The sequence below is a fragment of the Balaenoptera ricei genome, chromosome 2 (assembly GCF_028023285.1).
Source record: "Balaenoptera ricei isolate mBalRic1 chromosome 2, mBalRic1.hap2, whole genome shotgun sequence".
In the NCBI taxonomy this organism is placed as follows: domain Eukaryota; kingdom Metazoa; phylum Chordata; class Mammalia; order Artiodactyla; family Balaenopteridae; genus Balaenoptera; species Balaenoptera ricei.
The window spans coordinates 154,709,480-154,727,948 of record NC_082640.1 but is presented as its reverse complement, the minus strand read 5'-3'; the positions used below and the strand labels follow the sequence as shown (position 1 = coordinate 154,727,948).

The window sequence follows — 18,469 nt, the reverse complement described above, 5'->3', positions numbered from 1 at the left end:
CTTAGCAGGGTCTGTGTGGCCTAATTATTTCAAAACATACTAACCTCAAGAGAAGGCACCATCATTATTTAATTTGTACACAAATTATCTAGCCCTCAACAAATACCAGCTAAGAGAAATGATCATTCATTCACCCTTTGAGATCCCTAGGGGTGTGGACCTTGGTCACTTACAAGCTATTGGCAAACATCGGGGGGCAAGCTAACTCTCTGTTTTTGTATTTTTTTCCCTGTGGGTGACTTGTCTCCCCACTTTATTAGAACTGCTTTTGAGGTAGGCAGGGAGGCTGGTTTCCTTACCCACCCTCTGACAGTGTTGGCCCAGGACAGACAGCGTGGCCAATGCTTTCAGAAGATGAACACTCAGATTGCTGGTACATCTTGTTCCCTGACCTTGACAGTCAGAGAACATTGTCAAAGCACTCACCTGTCTTCTCCCTGAACCAAGATACTGGAGAATCAGCCGGGTGTTCACACTGTGACTCCAGGTGTTTCCTAGTGCAGCTGTCACACAGCTGGATCCAGAAGTGCCTGAAACGAAACAGGGCAAAACCATGATTATGGACACCCTATCTTGTCATGGTGTTTCACATAAACAAAAGTCTAGTCATTGCTCATTGCTCAGAGAGCACGCGGGAGCCCAAGTCGTTACCACAAAAGTTGATGAAGGAGAGAAGGAAGAGAGGGGTTAAGGAATATGAGACTAAAAAGAAAAGCCAGCATGGGTTTCCTTCAGCCTCAATGAAAGTAACCACCACTGGGCTCAGAGATAACAGAGTTATATATCAATAAGAGGTTGCATTGCAAGGAAGCTTGGAGCCATTGCTAATAATAAATCAAGCCACTCAACATCCATGGCAGAAAAGCATAACCCTACTACATAGAATAAGAGCCAGTTATGAAATAGTCTTAGTTTAATAGAGTTGTTAAGACTTTTTCAGCTTGATAAGAGTCTTAATTCAATTTTCCTTATCAATATGGAAATGGTGGCATATGTATATAAAATTCCTATGCCTTTCCAACTGCGGAACGTACACGCACCCAGAAGAGGAATCTGGAAGATCTCACCATTTCATATCTAATCTGTATTAGACATTCTTATCCCAAGAGAAACATTCTTTTACTTTCTAAGACTCTCTTATAAGGGGGAGGATCTGAAGTAAACGTTATCTGAGTTTCTAGTCTACACCAAGTTGTACTTCAGCTGCTCTCTGACATCTCCAGAGCTTCACTGATCTCTCTTGACATCACCAGGAGGAACCCATTCCTGCACTCCTCCTGTTCTTCTGCCTTAGAGGCAGGCTCGCAAGTCCCACCACTTAGAAGCCAGCCCCCACTATCATACGTAGCACATCCTGAGGTCTCCTCCAAACTCCTGTGCTCACTTTGGCCCTGGGCCATGAGATGAGCCTTAGCCTAAGGGGGCATAGTGGGATTTGTAGTTTGCCTTGTATCCTCAAGATGCCATCTCTTTCCAATGAGGAGCCCAAGTACCAAAAGGCTGAAGTCCACTGAATCAGCTAAAACAAAATGAGGTCTTGAGTTCCTCATTTGTTGCCTGCTCAGGGCATCATCTGATATTCACCCCTCTGTGTGGAATAGGAATTCTTCTTTTCTGGGTCAGCAGCATCTTTCAGGGTGGCCTCCCAACTCTGCATGGTCTTAAGCTCCTGGGATCAAATAGAGCAACAGATGAATGGAGTTCAGTGGTTCTAGGCTGGAGGTGATTCTGTGGGTCATGTCTAGGTGAGAGTGCTATGGCGTCTAGAGGGTAGAGGCCAGGAATGCTGCTAAACATCCTATGACGCACAGGCCAGTCCACACAACAAAGAATTATCTAGCCCCAGACAAAATAGTGCCGATGGTGAGAACCCACGGGATAGCGAAAAACAACCATATGTTTTCTCTGGTTCAGGCAGGTGTGGGAACGAACTGGATGGCATCAACATCCAGGGCCTCAACAAGCCTGGGGATTTCAGAGTTAGGGAGAATTTAGCGAAGGAAAGAATAAAATTTAGGGTGACCTTGGCTCATCATGCACACAATTCAAAACACACACGAATTAATTTGGAAACATATCATCTAGACTGTGCTGATCTGATCACACTGCTCCCCTAAAATCCTTCCACAGTCCTTGTGCCTGCGGATAAAATACTAACTTCTGAACTAGGTGTTCTGAATGCTTTGTCATCTGCATCTGCATCTCTCTCTGGCCCCATTTCTCTCAATGGATGGTCCCGTAACCTCCTGACTTCTCTGTCCCCATCCTCCTTGACCTGATAAAGCTTCCCCCTCTTCCAGCATCCAATGTACTGGCTTCTTCTGCTTCTCCTTGTATCAACCATGTTGAGTATTCCTTTTCCTTCTCCGCTTTTCTTCTCCCTCTCCCCTTAGTTGTGGGTGGACCTCAAGGAGCTGGCCATGGCCAGTTTTTTCCCTAACACCCACCTGCCTTCAGTGGCTGGGAAGGTAATGTACATTAATAAAGAGGCCAGGTGTCTGCATCTTAACACGTAGAAAGTCTTCACTACCCCAAACAGATGTACTCTCTTCCATTTTTCTTGAAATACATGACCCTCTCAGTCTGTCTTTCATTTCCCCCTTTTTGATAGAGACATATAACAGAAAAGTATTTTCTGCTTTAAGAAAACCAACACTGCAAGGGCAGTGGCCACTGATGTTCCTTTTTCTTGCATTTTTACCAAACAGCTTTGTCGAGATAATTCACATGTTGTACAATCCAGCCATTTAAAGTGTACAGTTCAATGGTTTTTACTATATTCAGAGTTGATCAACCATCACTACAATCAACTCTGGAACATTTCATCATCCCCCAAGAAACTCCATATCCCTTAGCCATAAGCCTCCAGCCCCTCTTTCCTGCCCTGCAGCCCTAGGCAATCATTAATCCACTTTTTGTCGAAATATTAAGTGTTAGGAGATGACGGGGAGTAGTGGAGACTGTGGTGGATTAGACAATTCACCCATGATCTCAAGGGGACAGCCCCTGTTCAGCTCCAGCTGTTGTTGTCACATGGCGATATGAGTTCACGGTTAGTCACATCTTTTGATCTTTTAATTTTTAAAATCAACACTTTAAGTACAATCTTCTGATTGGAAAATGTTGGCTTATTTTAAAAAATTTTAAAAACACGTAAATAAACATGCTGATGAGCCACATATGACTCATTCTCACCAAGCTCGCAATGTCTGCTCCACATGGCATGTCCTCACTGTTGACAAGGATGACACCCCCAGGTGGATGATTTCTAAGCCTTTGTCTCAACCTTCCACTTAACCTCAGCACCTGTCCCCCATTTTCAACCACGAGATCTTCCTGCCTGACATAATGAATTTGGGCACCATAAATTCAGTATCTTCAAATTGAGCTCATCCCTTCCTGTATAAACTTACTCCTCCTTCTTTGGCCTTCCAGTTAATCTGGCTTGAAACCTCAGTTCCATTTAAAAATTTCTCCCTCTCCTGTGCTTCTCAATTCCAAGAAACTGTGAAGACGGATTGATTTCACTGTAAAGTCTCACTTACATCCATTCATCCCACCCCAACCTAGATCAGACCCACATTAGCTTTCCCCTGGGGATGGCTGCTGTCACTTTCTCGCTCTCTCCATGCTCCTGTCAGTTTCTCCCTACGGAAGCATCCTCTATTCTACTGCCCGATTAATCTCCCCAAGCACACACCTAAGCGTGCTGCCCTGCCACTTATGATCAGCATGCTCAAAAACTTTTGGCGGGGGGCTTCCCTGGTGGCGCAGTGGTTGAGAGTCTGCCTGCCAGTGCAGCGGACACGGGTTCGAGCCCTGGTCTGGGAAGATTCCGCATGCGGCGGAGCGGCTGGGCCCATGAGCCACAGTTGCTGAGCCTGCGCGTCTGGAGCCTGTGCTCCGCAACAAGAGAGGCCGCGATAGTGAGAGGCCCGCGCACCGCGATGAAGAGTGGCCCCCACTTGCTGCGGCTAGAGGAAGCCCTCGCACAGAAACGAGGACCCAACAGAGCCATGAATAGATAAATAAATAATAAATAAATAAATTAATTAAAAAAAAAAAAAAAAAAACTTTTGGCGGCTCCCAAGTGCCTTTAAAGAGTTCTAAATTCCTAAGACTGGCATTCTTGCAGCTGTGCCCGACCTGCCTCTCCACACCTCTTCCCTCCATCCCACTTCATAAAGACTCTGCTCCAATTTAATCACTCCTTCCTCGTGCCGCCTCCACACCTGAATGCCTCTATGCCCATGCATTGTCTTCAATACCACTTCTGACACGCCACCTCCCTGATCGTCACAGAAATAATGCCTTCCTCCTCCAAACGCCCATAATGCTTAGTTTACTCTCTCACATTACTGCCATTTTTTATCCTGTGGTATGTTATTTGCATGCTTTTCTGACCATCCCTAATGTATATTTTAAGAGGGCCAAATCCATGTCTGATTTATGGTAGTATGCCTGAATCACGAGGTCTGAGACCCAGAGGATGCTTCATAAATAGTGGTTAAAGAGTCAATAAGTTATTCTTACTAAACTTTGAACCATGGTGTATATTTGTTTTAGCAGCAGATTTACATTCTTAATTCTACCTTGCTTAAGCCAAAATTAATAGATTTACATTTTTCAAGCAAACTCTAGAAACTTGTTGCTTCGATGTCCACTAAGTGATAGCATGAAGTGAGCCTGAGTTTGAAAGTTTGCCAAGAAAGAGCTACACGTGAATAATTAGGAGTTGCTAATTAGTTAAGCGCTCAAAAAAAATTGGTGGTGATATGACTGTAGGTGCACTTCCCAGGCCTAGAAGATGTTTATAAGGGTCAGAGCCACAACTGACCAGTAGTGGCTATTTAAAGAATTCCACGTGCCTAAACCAATGAAAACAGTATTAAAAAAAAGTACCCACATGCTTGGCTGCTTGTCAGACAGGTAAGCTGGGGTTCTTAACCACGGGCCATGAGTGAAAATAACCAGGGAAAAGTTTTCAATGGAAACCTTAAGTGGGCAAGCTTGAGGAGATACATCTTCAGGAGTGCTTACAAACGTTAAGCCACCACCAGAGCAATAACAGCAGGGCCTTGAAAGTTAAATGATAAGGAAAAACAATATTTTTAAAGTGCTATAAGCTAGGCACTAGGTAAGCCCTTTAAATAAGGAGGGCTTACATCTTATTTGAGCTTCATATCTTAGGTACATCTTTTTTGATCCTCACAACCACCCTATGAGGTAGGTGATATCATCATCCCTATTGACAGACCAAGGCTATAGGAGATTAAGTAATTCTCCCAAGGTCACGTGGTTGGTTAATGATAGAGCGAGGATTCGAAACCAGGCTGAGTCTTTTTTTTTTTTGAAGTATAGTTGGTTTACAATGTTGTGTTAGTTTCAGGTGTATAGCAAGTGATCAAGTGATTCAGTTATATGTGTGTGTGTGTGTGTGTATTCTTTTTCAGATTCTTTTCCCTTATAGGTTATTACAAAATATTGAGTAGTGTTCCCTATGCTATACAGGTCCTTGTTGGTTATCTATTTTATATATAGTAGCATGTGTATGACTGGGTCTTAACCACTACTCCAATTAGCCTTCTCCAGGCTCATGTCAAATAGCTGGCTACTCTGCCAACCCAGGGTGGGAGTGGGGAGGGGTGGGCAGCTGGGAAGGGCCTGAAGAGCCCAGAGGCCCATCTCTGGGAAGACACTGATGGAAGTATGTTGTGAGCATCTTATCAACTCATCTGAACTCTGTGTGTCACTCAGGCTCTACACTTGGCTTCCTTTGTTCTGATATACAGTGATAACCCAGGGCAAGGGGTTTCCAGAAAGACGATGCATGCTCTGGCTTGGCAAGTTATTTAACCTCACTCAACTGGCCCAGCCACTGGATTCATGTAAATCAGATGGCCTGAAACTGACCCTCTCTGGTTGGAGGCTTAAAAAAATCTGGGCAGGATTGAAAAATATTTTCACTTAATAGGGCTTTGAATATGGAAAAACAATTGAAGGGTGGTTATAGGTGGTGGAGTGGCTTGAGAAAGGATGTGGGGAAGCTGTCAGTTACTATAAATTTGTAACTTTATTTTCAACTAGAAAACTCAGTGGTCCCTAATGTCTTTTGACTTTTAAGCATTCCTATGTGAGGCTGGCATAAATGATTATTAATGCTGTTTATGGGAAATTTAAGGTAGAAGGAATCTGCTTACTGGCTTTTCAGGAAAGGTGATTTCCTGCCCAATGACCTAATTGGTCAAGAAATAGATAAGTGAATCTTTTCTATGCTCATTTTAAGCAGAAGGAATAAAAATTGGGGCATTCTCTCCCTCTCTCCTTTTTGATGACTGTGATATTTAGATCTGCCAAGGCAGTATGACTTCATTGTACTGGAATTTGGTTGATTCCAATACAAATTTAAAAAATCAAGTAAGTGAACTGGGTTTTGAAAATATTTTCAACATTGGGGATTTTTCACTGTCACAGGATTGAGCTTGTAGAAGTATCTGCTTAAGCCACAGAGAGAAAATCTAATTTATTTACACTGAAGTCAGGTCTCTCTAAAAAAGACAGGGGGAATATTCATACTCTACTCTCTCAGAGACCCTTTTAGGTAAGTCAAAGCACGTTCTCTTTCTGTAATTGCTTACCCATCTGTAAAACATGAATAATAATTCTTGCCTCCAGGCAACCAAAGGTTCTTGGTGACCCTTAGATGAAGATACTTGATATGTATGAATGACAGGAACAATGATGATCAAACACTGAAGATGAAATTCTAGGGAGAAAAAAAGTTTAATCATCACCTTCTACATTTTTTTATTCTTCTAGTAATGAGGCAGGCTAGTAAAGCTCAGGAATGAAGTGGTTAAAACAACAGGATTTGGATTCTGGAATATCTTTCATGACTACTATCTTTAGATCCAATTCCCCACTCCTTTGGAGTGGGAGTGGGTTATGAAGACAAATTTCTTACAAGGCAAGAAGCTCTCTCTCTGCTCTGTACACAGGGCGTAGTTCTTGTGCAATCAGACTGGAGGAGGATAATCAGGTTGCTATGTTGCCTTGATTTCCAAAAAGGTAATGGGCCTCTGGTACCAACCAGTGTCAGTATTCAGAAGGGGGCTGTTGGGGAGCTTTCAGTGAGGAAGCTCCTTCTCTGAAAACATTTCAATTTATGACTCCTGTGCTAATAAGCATTTCTGGGAGGTCAAATTGAATCTCCAGTACATAACATAAAAGTGTGCCCTGCAGCAAAAGGGTCAACTTTAAAAGACTAGACTTTTCCATGTTAAAAAAAAAAAAAAAAAGTGTAAACAAAGCAGTGATTCCCAGAACAGGAACAGAGGGGAAGGAGAAGTTCATGGCTTAAGAGGGCTTAAGGGATATTCTGGACATTCGGTCCCTCCTTCCCCTTTAGATGAAAGACAACTTATTGAGACTAGAAAGAGGAAATTTTAAAAAACGAAAAAGAATTAAAATACTTACAAATGATTTCAGTACTGAAATAAGTTCAGGGAAAGGGACGGTATGTTACCATTGGAGTTGACATTCTCCTTCTGATCTCTCATCCTCACATCCTGAAGCGTGTTCTATACAATACATGATAGCATATGGCCGGCTGCTGGATGGAAGACAGGACCCTGGAGCTCTATTTCTGACTTAGCTGTGGGCTTTTAATGAGACCAGGTGGGAGAAGAGAGTGATGTAACAGAGAACATCAGGGCAGGCCTTAGTAACGACCGGTTACTTCAGTTCTCTGAGCCTCAGTTTCCTCATCATGACCAGAAGGGGTTGTTCAAAATTCTCTCAAAAGTTCCCGCCTTTTCTAAAAACTTTGAATCTATGGTATTTTAATGATAAGAAGTTAGTTCCTCATTCTGGACCTCACTTTTTCCAGGAAGTTTGAGAATGCTCTACTCCACGTGCTGTCTTTGAATGTCTGTGCCCTTACCCAGCACTCATTTAAGCCTGAAGAGAGTGCAGACGCGGGGTCCTTTTCCTAAGAGCAGATTTCTCTCCAAATTAGGGATTTTCTTAGCCAATCCTACCTCCTAAAACCTTTTCATGGGTAAACATGTGTTGGCCAGTGGCCAAGTCCCAGCAAACACAACTTCATAAGAAGAAAGCTTAAAGATGGGAGTCTGAGTGAAAGAGTAGGGATTAGAAAGGGATTATCATTCATTAAATTCAGTTTCTCCTGTTTAAAACCAGGCCCATGGCAGTTGCTGATCTTCAGCATACTGTTTTTTTGGTTGTTGTTGGGTCATTCATTTGAACTCAGGAAGTGACTGAGAATCTTGTTTAGCCCCAATAGAAAGATGAAGTAGGGAAATATTTAGGTCTGCTTTCTCCCAAGTTTCTCAAGGTAGCCTAAGTTACTTCTGCCGGTGGATCATCAGCTCTTTTTCTATTTGATGTGGAAAGCCAGAATTTCAGCGACCCACATTGAAGAGACTGACAATCAAAAGGGAGGAAGACTGCCAAGAAGAGGGCATTCGAGAATAAGGATTCAAGATGACCTACAAGATCCATGAGGCCACAGGGCAAAGGTATCATATAAAAGTGACTGAGACAGGCTCAGACATCTATCCACCAGCAAAATTAATTTCCTTGGGGGCCTGTGCTTCACTAACTGAACCTGTGAAACAGCTGTATTGAGCAACGTACTCTACTTCCTTGGGTCTTTAAAATTGACAATGGTCTGTAGGTCAAGTTCCAGCGGAAGTGATGTTTCTGACCTAGCTCTATAAATAGAGTACTGGAAAAAACCCATCAGCTGCAAATGGCCCAGCGACCACACGCTATCTATTAAGTAAGTAACCACAGTATCTATGCTGCCATTTTAGATGAGAAAAAAATTTCTCTTGTTATTTATAATCTTCTGAGCCTTGAGATTCTCAAAATACTTTAAAGCTATTAGTCTTCTTTTAGATTTACAAATAAAGGATCTGAGGCATAAAACCACACAATAACTGCCTCAACAGTATCTGTCCACTGAGGAAGGCCTTCGGCCTGAGGAAAGAACAAGGCTGCTTCACTGTGGGAAAGCACAAGATTTCAGTCCCAGTGTCTCTTGGCTACAGGTGAAACAGGTGATTGCTGTCCAGTCTCTCCTTGCACAGCACACGCAGGCTGGTCCAAGTTTCAATAAAACTCATTACTGAGGAAGGTGAGAAATGTGAAGAAGGCAAGAAAAGGTGGGGTGATCAGAACCTTTGCAATGCAAGAGTTAGAGACGGAGTAGTCCTCCACAGCAGAAGGTAGAAGTAGAGTTAAGTTAATCACTAGGATAAAGACTGGTTGTGCATCAGCACAAACGACTCAAACAACTCCACTGGGTTTTGTGTGGGAAGAAAATACTTTAAGTTTCCCATAGTCTCAGAGTGGACATGTAGGTTATCCTCCAACCAGGACGCTTTTGAAAATGAAGCAGGGACATTTTAATAAGTATATTGGGATAACAAAGATAAATTGGGACTGTTCTGGGCAAACCAAGATGTATGGTCACCCTACAGAGATAATCTTGTAGGAAATGTCCAGAAATCGGGGTGAGGATGCTCACCTTACAAAAAACTGATCATTCTGGAACCCATCTCATTTACCAACCAAAAGTTCTCTGCGGGCTACTGCATAGGACTTCGTGGCTATGTTTGCAGTGACAATCGTGAAGGTCCTTAAAGACAGCTAGGAAAACATAGGTTTGAGTAGAACAGAACTAGGGTGTCTGAATAGAAAGGAGCAATCTCCCTCCACCCAGCTCAGCTTCCAACATTGCCAGGAGGCCAGGCCCCTGAACCCTTTCTCCAATAACACGGCTTTCCTCCTGCTACCCTCCATTTAAGGAAAAAAAGAAAATCCTCAACAGTGGCCTGTAGCTAGGCCTCCTGACCCTTTGAAAAGAACTTTTTAATTAAAAATAAATTCACTCACTCGAGAAAACACATACTATCCTTAAGTAAATGCTGGCAAAATAAAACAAAGAAAATAAAAACCCAAACATTTAAGAAAAGCTGAGGCATTTTCTTTTTAATTTAGGCTTCATTCAGCGTAAGCCAGGAAGATGCTTATGTGAAATGGGTTTTCTTCCACAACAATGTGTCTTACCTGCTTGCTGTAAATCAGTGAATTCCTAAAATCGTGCCAATCAGCCATCTTGGTATGAGCTTTGCTTTTCTACTCTCATTGTAGAATCTGAGAATACCAGAGCTGGATTCTAGTAAGTCTTGTGTATTATATCTGGTCATCATCTCATTTTTTGACCATTTGATTTTTTTTTTTTCAGGTGACTTTTTTTTCCTGGCTGAAGCAGAAGGAATACAGCCAACTTATCCTGATTTCAGATTGTTTATAGTCCTGGCTGCTGGGAAAAAAATCACCCTCAGATGTGTGCATTGCCTTTGGAGAAAGCTAGGAACGGTAAAAAGTGGCATTTTTTTTAACATTGGCATTTATATATTCTTTAAACTGTTTTTATTTGTTATTACCTTATTTATTTTGTTTGTTTTAAAAGTGGCATATCTTTTATCGGTCACTCTTCCTGGGGAAATTTAAACTACAGTGAAGTAATATTTGGTAGCTTTACATAGCCAAGGAATTAGTCTGGACAATGAATAAGCCAGGTGACAGCCCATTTGACTAAAGACCAGAGGGACACACTAATAGTCACAGGGTTTGCCTTTGGGAAATCAGCTTCCAAGGCAAACCCAGGACCAGGAGACAGGCGCCTTTCCCAAGGCCTCGACTGATGCAGAATCCGGACCAGGTAAGTCTGCTTTTGCTTCAGGCTGACACTGGATCACTGGCTCTTTGCAAGTAATAAGGACAGAAGGGGAAAAGAAATGCTGTTGTTTATCAGGAAATATGTGCTTGAAAAACAGTTCTGTGAAAACAGCAGTGGCTTAAAAAAAATCATAAATGCAGAAAGACATTTCAACTAAATACAATGTCTAACCCTGGACTGGATCTTGGATCAGGAAAAAAAAAAAAAAAATTGCCATGAAGGACATTATTAGGACACCTGGCAAAGTTTGAATATGGCTGGTATATTAGATAATGGTATTATATCAACATTAATTTCCTGGGTGAGATCATTATATTGTGGTTATGTCAGAGAAGTTCTTGTTCTTAGGAGATAAGTGCTGAAGTATTTGGAAATGAAGGGTCATGATGTTTAAACTTACTCTCAAATGGTTCAGCAAAGATAACAATAATAAATTAATATTATAAAAAATAACAACAATAATATGAGAGGGACCAAACAAATGTGGCAAAATGTCAACAATCTAGGGGAAGGGTATGTAGGAGTTCATTGTACTTTCCTTGGAACTTTTCTGTAGGTTTGAACTCTTTTTCTACAAAAAAAAGAAAAGAAAAAAGAAAGAAAGAAAAACAAATTAGTGTGAAAATATAGGTTGGCCAACTCTAAGAGATGACTTGGGCCAGTGATATAGAATCAGGACACAGGACTGGCTGGAGAAAGAACTAGGGCATTGTTTCCCATGTGTGTTTATGCATCAGAATCACCCAAACCAGGTAAACCTGTTTTAAAAATGCAGAATCCTTGTCCCCATACCAAACCTAATGAGTCAGGATCTCTGAGGAGTGATGCCCAGAAGTCTGCATTTTCAAAATGCTCTCCCAGATCACCTGTGTGTATATATTAAAGTCTGAAAAAAAATCACATGTTAGGCATTTGTTGTTTTGCTTGTAACTGTAGGCTTCTTTGCAGGTAATGGACGTCATGGATGCATTTGTATTAGAAAATCTCCACCTAGCATCTTGTGATGTAGATCTGCATCCTTTTCATCATGGAAGACATCATTCTGGGGAATGCCCTTTGGCCTATTTCCCAAGGGGGTAGAGAAGAGATGTAAATGCTCTTTAGAAACGCCATAATTCATCTGGTTAGAATGGTTGTCAAAGGGGTCACCCAAAACCCTAATTCAGAAGGTGGAGGAGGGGCAGCTGACAGCCTGGGGCATGAAACAGGACAGGGCTAGTGATGGGACCCAGGCAGGCAGAGACCCTCAGTAAGGTCCTCAGACAGGCTCCTTGACCAGCATTTCTTCTAGACACCAAGCATAGCTCAGCTTTCACAGTTCAAGCTTCCCTTTGTTTCTTCAGTGAGAACAGGAACAGAAAGTAAAGAGAATGAAGTGGGACAGGAGACAGACTCCCTGAGGTGCTTTGAAAACTCCAGAGTATATAAGAGCATCCGATGAATCCAAGTTAAAGGGCATTAATAAATACTGCTTCCCTCAAACTTGCAACATTGGTGTAATCATTATTCCCATATCATAGACAAAGAAGTTACTTGACTACTGAAACCCACCTAGTCAGGGGCAGAGCTGGGGCCCGAGCCCAGGCATTCTAAGACTTCCTGCTGTCCCAGCTGTCTCCCTTTTGGCGTCCAGAGCACATCATCGTGGAGAATGCTTTTAATTATCACCTTGCCCAGAGTGCGAAGATTTACTGGTATGCTTTCCTCCGGCCCCATCTTAAGCACCCCTTTGGGAAGTAGAGTGATCATGATAGGAATCAGGGTATTTTCATGGGTGGAAGGGAATGGAATGCTGGCGTCACACATGTTTGTTGCCCCTGAAGGCTCTGAGAAGGGGGCGGGGGGACGTAGACTGTTGAATAGTTAGTGAGGCAATCCCAGCATCCTCAGCACCCTGAGTTTTAGACAAGAACCCAAAGGTTCTTTGGGTTTATTTCCCACACTGGTGAATTCAGCCTGGCTGCCGAGTTCCTTCAGTTCAGCCTGTGTTTCCCTGACATCTGGAGCTGGGCTTCCTGAGTCAAGGCTAGGACAGAAGCAGCCGCACTTCTCCCTTTTTGGGGGGTGTGCACACACGCACAGGCACACATGCGTGCGTGCACGAGGGCTATCCCCATGACCATCATGCCAACATAAGGCTCAAAATAAATTGGGGCCATAGAGGAAGGGAAAATCCCATTTGTGACAGGAATTCATAGTGGTCCCAGATCACAAGTTGTAAGGTCCGAACAATGTGCAGATGGCCAGGGTATGGGGGATCTTAGGCAATGGGGGTTGACCTTGCTTTAACTTCCTCAAGTGTTCCTTCAAGAGAGTGTCCCAATCCCTGGTGGCAAAGTCTTTCGGGCAGCAGCCTCATGGCGGGAGAGGGAACTGATGAACCAAATGTGCTGATGCTAACAGGGTTATTTTAATCGGAGGAACTGGTTTTGGTGGCAGCAGGCAGTCAGTCCACATCTTCAAAACAAGAGTTCTTAAGCAAAGCAATTTCCTTCTTCCTTGAAGGCCACTATTTATCTACAGGACAGAACTATGGGTTTACTGAAAAATGACCAGATTCAGCAAAGCGACCAAGACTATTGACTTGGTGTAATCTGTCCCCCATCTCAGATGTCACCTGATAGAAGACATTACAGTAAAGAACTACGAGGTAACATTTTGGGGATAATTAGTAATTTCTGGGCAGTACGCTCAATACCTTATATACATTATCTCTATCAGGGAGATGCCATAATCACACCAATTTTCTAGGGAAGAAAGTTGAGCTACAGAGAAAGGTTACTCAGCAAGTGGCAGAGCGAGGATTTGAACCCAGAGGTCTGACTAGTCACTTCAGCCATTTAGAAAGTACTACAAGAATGACCATTCATTTCCCTCTCTGGGAGGGAAAACTCATAAAGCGCCCTCACCCTGTTTTCTAGATATTCCACTCATTTTCTTTTCCTCATTAAACTATAATAGTCAACGTCTTATTCAGAGTCATCTGTACCTGCCTAGAAAAGCATATTTGATTAGTGTTCTCTCCCTATTGTTGGGAAACTCTTAGTCATATGACAGGTTTCTAGAAATTGATTCCAAAGAAAAATAAATCTCCAGATTCTGTAGCTTTTCAACTGAAAATATGTAAGTAAAATAACCTTAGTTGCCAAAATCATGACTGGCTTTCCTTCTGTGACTATAATCTCCACATCTGGCTCACCTTCTTTGCCAGAAGAACATGATTATATGTCTTTTTTATATCTTAGGATGTTTCTATATTTTATGACATTTCTAAGTGGAAGTGCTATGTTAATCGTCATTACAATCCCACTGATAATTGCATTAGTTCTTTTATCAATGTTAACTCCACAGTGAAAATAAAGCAGCAGAAGGTAAATGTCAGATGGTCAGAACAGCCCCACAGGAAGCCAGTTAGCCCATTTTTCTCATCTGTAATATAGTTGTGGGATGTGAAGCGAGATAGCAACTACAATTATCGTTTACATGTACCTACTATGTGCCAGACATGATTCCAGATGCTTTACATGATAAAAATCTCTTGACCATCTCAACAGTATGAAGTTGGATACTATTATTGCCCTCATTTTACAGATGATGATACTGTGCCCACAACTGTATGTGCTGGTGAGTGGTGGAGACAGGATTCAAACCCTGACAGTGGCCCTAGAGCCTGTGTTCCAGCCTTGCCCATGATTCTGACAGGCAGCCTGGGCTAGGAGTCCTTGTTCTACCTGATTCCCCATGTCAGCAGTTGAGTCTGACCCCAGCAGTGGATTATTCTAACATCCATAGCCAAGGATGCCCATAAAATTTTCATGACATTACCATAGACTCATCTTGTTTATGAAACAGCATCGTGGTACAAATAGAAGAGTCAGGTATTAAGCGTTTTTTTAAGTAAAAGATTTTATAATCATTGTTCTTAAGGAAAGTGACATGCCTAAGGTCACATGCTTAGTCACAGGTCAAGAATGGTACAAACACCCCTTCACAGGTCCTGGAACCTCAGGACCTACTGCTTCTCTTAAACAGCATCACGGCCTCCTGCCTGATCCAGCATCTCTGTAAGTGGACACAGCTCTGTGCAGGACTGTGGGAATCACTGTACCTGCTTCGCAGCAGCCCTACCTCTAAATTAAAAACAGCACAACAGCAACAACAAAATAAGAATAAAATAAATGGCGGAAAGACCTCTAGGGTATAAAAATTTCCTTCAACCATCATCAAGTTCCTTCTTGAAAGAGGCAAGTGCCTGCCAGCAGGAACCTAAAACTCATTATTATTCTGTATTTTCTTTCTGCATGACTGAAAAGTTTTTCTATCCTCCCACTCCCACCCTTATCAAAAGAATACCACCCCCACCCAAGACAATCACAAAGTTTAAAAGTAGCTAACTCGCACTTCAAAAAAAGTTTTTAAATAAAAACTCCAAAACCCACAGTGGTTGTAAAACAGCTTTGTGTGGAAGAAGGGCAAGTTTTCTCTTACGAGAGGCTCATTTCATAGGGTTGGGCAAAGAGAGAGATCAGGGGGGCAAGGGTGGGAACGCAGAAGAAGGGGAGGCGGGAGAGGAGGAGATAAAGGAGGAGGAATCGCTGGCTTTAAAAAGCAACATTGTCCAGAGAGGTGAAAGGGAACAGATGGCCGTGGAGAATGTGGCCCTCAAAGCCCCGAAGAAAGAGGCGATGCTGACAGATCTTGCTGTTTCCCATTGATGCCTGAATGTTCTAGTGTGGGGAGCCGAGGCCAGTGAGGGGGACAGACCTCTGTTCCCAGCGGCTCGCTGGGGCACTGGCGCTGAGGATCACTGAGAAAAAGAACAGGCAGGGGGGCGGGGAGGGCAAGCAGCTGTGGCCACAGAGGGAAGGACAGTGGGGGCGTGTGGGTTTCCATAGCCTTCTCTTTTGGCCCGGCCGGGAAAGGTCAGCCCAGTGCTGGTCTTTGCCCTGGCAGAGGTGAAGGAAAGGACAGCGGCTGGGGCCCAATGTCACAGTATCCTCCCCCGCAAAGGCATGTCTGGGACCAAACAGATCCCTTGGGAGAGGGAAATGAAGAAAATATTCCAAATGCTTTATGGAGGATTGAAACATTCAAACTACAATAAACAAGAAATTTGGGTCTATGAAAGAGGTAGAGAATCCTGCCAAGTAAATCTCATATTATTTCATGGAGTCTCAGGGCAGAGAAGTGATCTGCTGAGGAAACACAGCAGGAGTTGGTGGCAGACTCAGGAAGGAGTCCAGAGGTCTGAGTCTGCCTCTAAAGAGGTGCCAAATTCAAAGTGGGGCTTTGCTGGACACAAGGGGATGACAGGAGGGGCACAGGGGCCTCTGGCGCCCAGGGTGTGTTCATGTGTGTTCACGTGTGTGTGTGAGACAGGCACCTTGATGCTGGAGGATGTAACTGGAGACTCACAAGTCACCACAGAGCGACACTGGTATAGGCACCCCTGGAATCCTGGCAGGGGAAAGCCCGACAGTCAGCCCCTGCAGACGGAGGCCTGGAGAATTGGTTAAGAAGGGTAAGAGTTTGCGGAAGCAGCAATTGCAAAGAGGCCCATAAACTTCAGGGGACAAAGATGCGTCGGTGTCATTTCCTTAATGTAACTTTGATCAGGGAAATTACTGTTTCAAATGACCTCTTGAACTCTCCGTACATCCTCGAGAGGATGATGATAAAATTCAGCCCTGCTCCCGTCCAATGAGGAGGGAGCCACATTCTTCTTGGCTCTCTGTCCAGTTAGCTCCCCAGAGAGCTGCGCAAGCTCAGAACATTTCTCTGGTTTGGATTTGCCTCTCTCTTCTTCCCTGACCCAGAAAACGAGAGAGAACTGAACTCAGGCCTGAGGATCTTGAGACAGTGGGGCATGAGTTTGGAGAAACAGACCAGAATCATCATTTGGAAACATTCCTACAGGTCTCAGGCTCCCATAAACATCTCTCATCTAACCCTCAGTGGAAGTAAGAGAAGTTAAAAGGTGGCTCTAAATACATTTAGTGACCTGGCATGTTTATCTTTACCTGGGTTAGGTCTCCGTTTCCCCAGGAAAGAGGAGGCGGCAACGGCCGTCAAGCCCCACATTTTGCGCTGTGCGTACATCCGAGTTACTGAGAAAATTCCCATGGATCAGCGTAGTAAAAAAAAGATCAACCATGATGAAGACCTTGCCTTTTTATTTCCCTGCTTCATCCAGATTGCTCCCCAGGCGCTTTTAGATTTAGAAGCTCCACTAATCAACCTTATAAACAGCAGCCCAGCCACTGCATAGAAATTACTTTGTATAGTTCCTAAGTGAAATTACCCCCGGGGATAGAAGATGCCCAAGGCTTTAACAATTGCGACAGAACACAGCCTCAGTATGAGAAAAGGAGACAAGTACACTTTGACACCCCAATTGAAACTCCAGGCTGAATCCGACATAGAAGAATGTAATTACCTTTCCTAGTTTGACGGTACACTAAAGAAACGGGAGAAGTGGAATACCTATTAGGTCCCCACTAATCCTCCTCCTAAATTCAAAGCAGGGTTAGTCACTGGAATTCATTTCTGGGTATTCTTACTCTCCACTATTGTTAAACAGCTCAATTGATAAGTGCTTGCAGCTAATAATGCTTTCTACTGAGCTCACCCCTCCTCTTTCCCAGCTGCTCAAAGCACTTTACAAATATCACCTCATTATTCTTTATAACACTCAAGTGAGCCTGATAGGTGGAAAGGTTCATTATCTTCTCCTTACCAATAGGGTAAACAGACAAAGGAAGAAGCAACTTGTTTGAGCCAACAAAGCAGAGGCAGAACTAAAACTCGGCCATCCTCCTGACTCTACCTGTGTACATGTCCTGTGGCAGCCTGGAAAGCTGTTCTGCTGACCCGGCAGGATTTTCTAGCTGTGGACTGTGCTGTAATCGACAGGTCCACAGAACTGGGGCACTGACTGGAGGGTAAAGGACAGGAGTCACTGGAGAAGCCCCACATGAGTGGCCTTAACTGGTTGGGACAGGTCACTTCACCTCTGAGTCTCAGTGTCCTCCTCAGGAAAAGGAGGGGTTTCCATTAGAGGATCTTAAGGTCCCTTCCAGCTCTTTAAATAATGCGTGAAGTGAGAGTTTCAAAAGAGGGCTTCTATTTTTCACCAGCCCCTTGTGACAATCTGAGTTTCAGTTTGCTTATCGGCCTGAAATAGTATCCTTGTCTCTTGGCCGAGTCCCTGTGTCATCCAATGTCCACCCAAATGACAGTGGGGATCAAATCAGTCTGTGTGAGATGGGAAGTGAGAGAGGTAGTCCTGGGACATCAAGGCCAAGGACTAAAGAGATGGAGGGAGGCAGGGAACAGAAAGAAGACTGGAAAGGTCATAAAAAGAAGAATCGGCAAACAACATTTTGAACTCTGCCCGGGGCCTTACCTAGGGACACTCCTTACATTCCAAGGAACCTATGACAAGTCCTTCAAAATTTAAGAAGGCTCTAAAGAAAGAGCATTTGCTTTGGTCTTTCTAAATACAGGGTTCACTTGCCAACCCTAAAAGCCATGTGAACAATGCTCCAATGTACCCTGTAGTGGTGGTTTTCCATTTAAACAGAATTTCATTTTAATGAAATAACATTGGTGTGCCTTCAAGTTAATTAAAACAGGATTTTACAGGTGGCTTCATAGCTTATAATTTGTGTTGCTTGAGCCAGATATGCCTAAGCCCTT

The 18,469-nt window shown here is 43.3% G+C and overlaps 1 protein-coding gene across 9 annotated transcripts in view; it reads right to left on the bottom strand.

Annotated features, from left to right (window-relative positions):
* Positions 1-18,469, bottom strand: part of RAD51B (RAD51 paralog B) — a 720,881-nt gene that overhangs the window by 157,277 nt on the left and 545,135 nt on the right. For all 9 annotated transcript variants that reach the window (XR_009500950.1, XR_009500951.1, XR_009500945.1 and 6 more), the window contains one exon: positions 427-530. Coding sequence is in view for 1 of the 9 variants with exons in the window: in XM_059914493.1 (XP_059770476.1) it covers positions 427-530 (104 nt within the window). In the remaining 8 variants the exon portion in view is untranslated. The remainder of the gene's footprint in view (positions 1-426; positions 531-18,469) is intronic.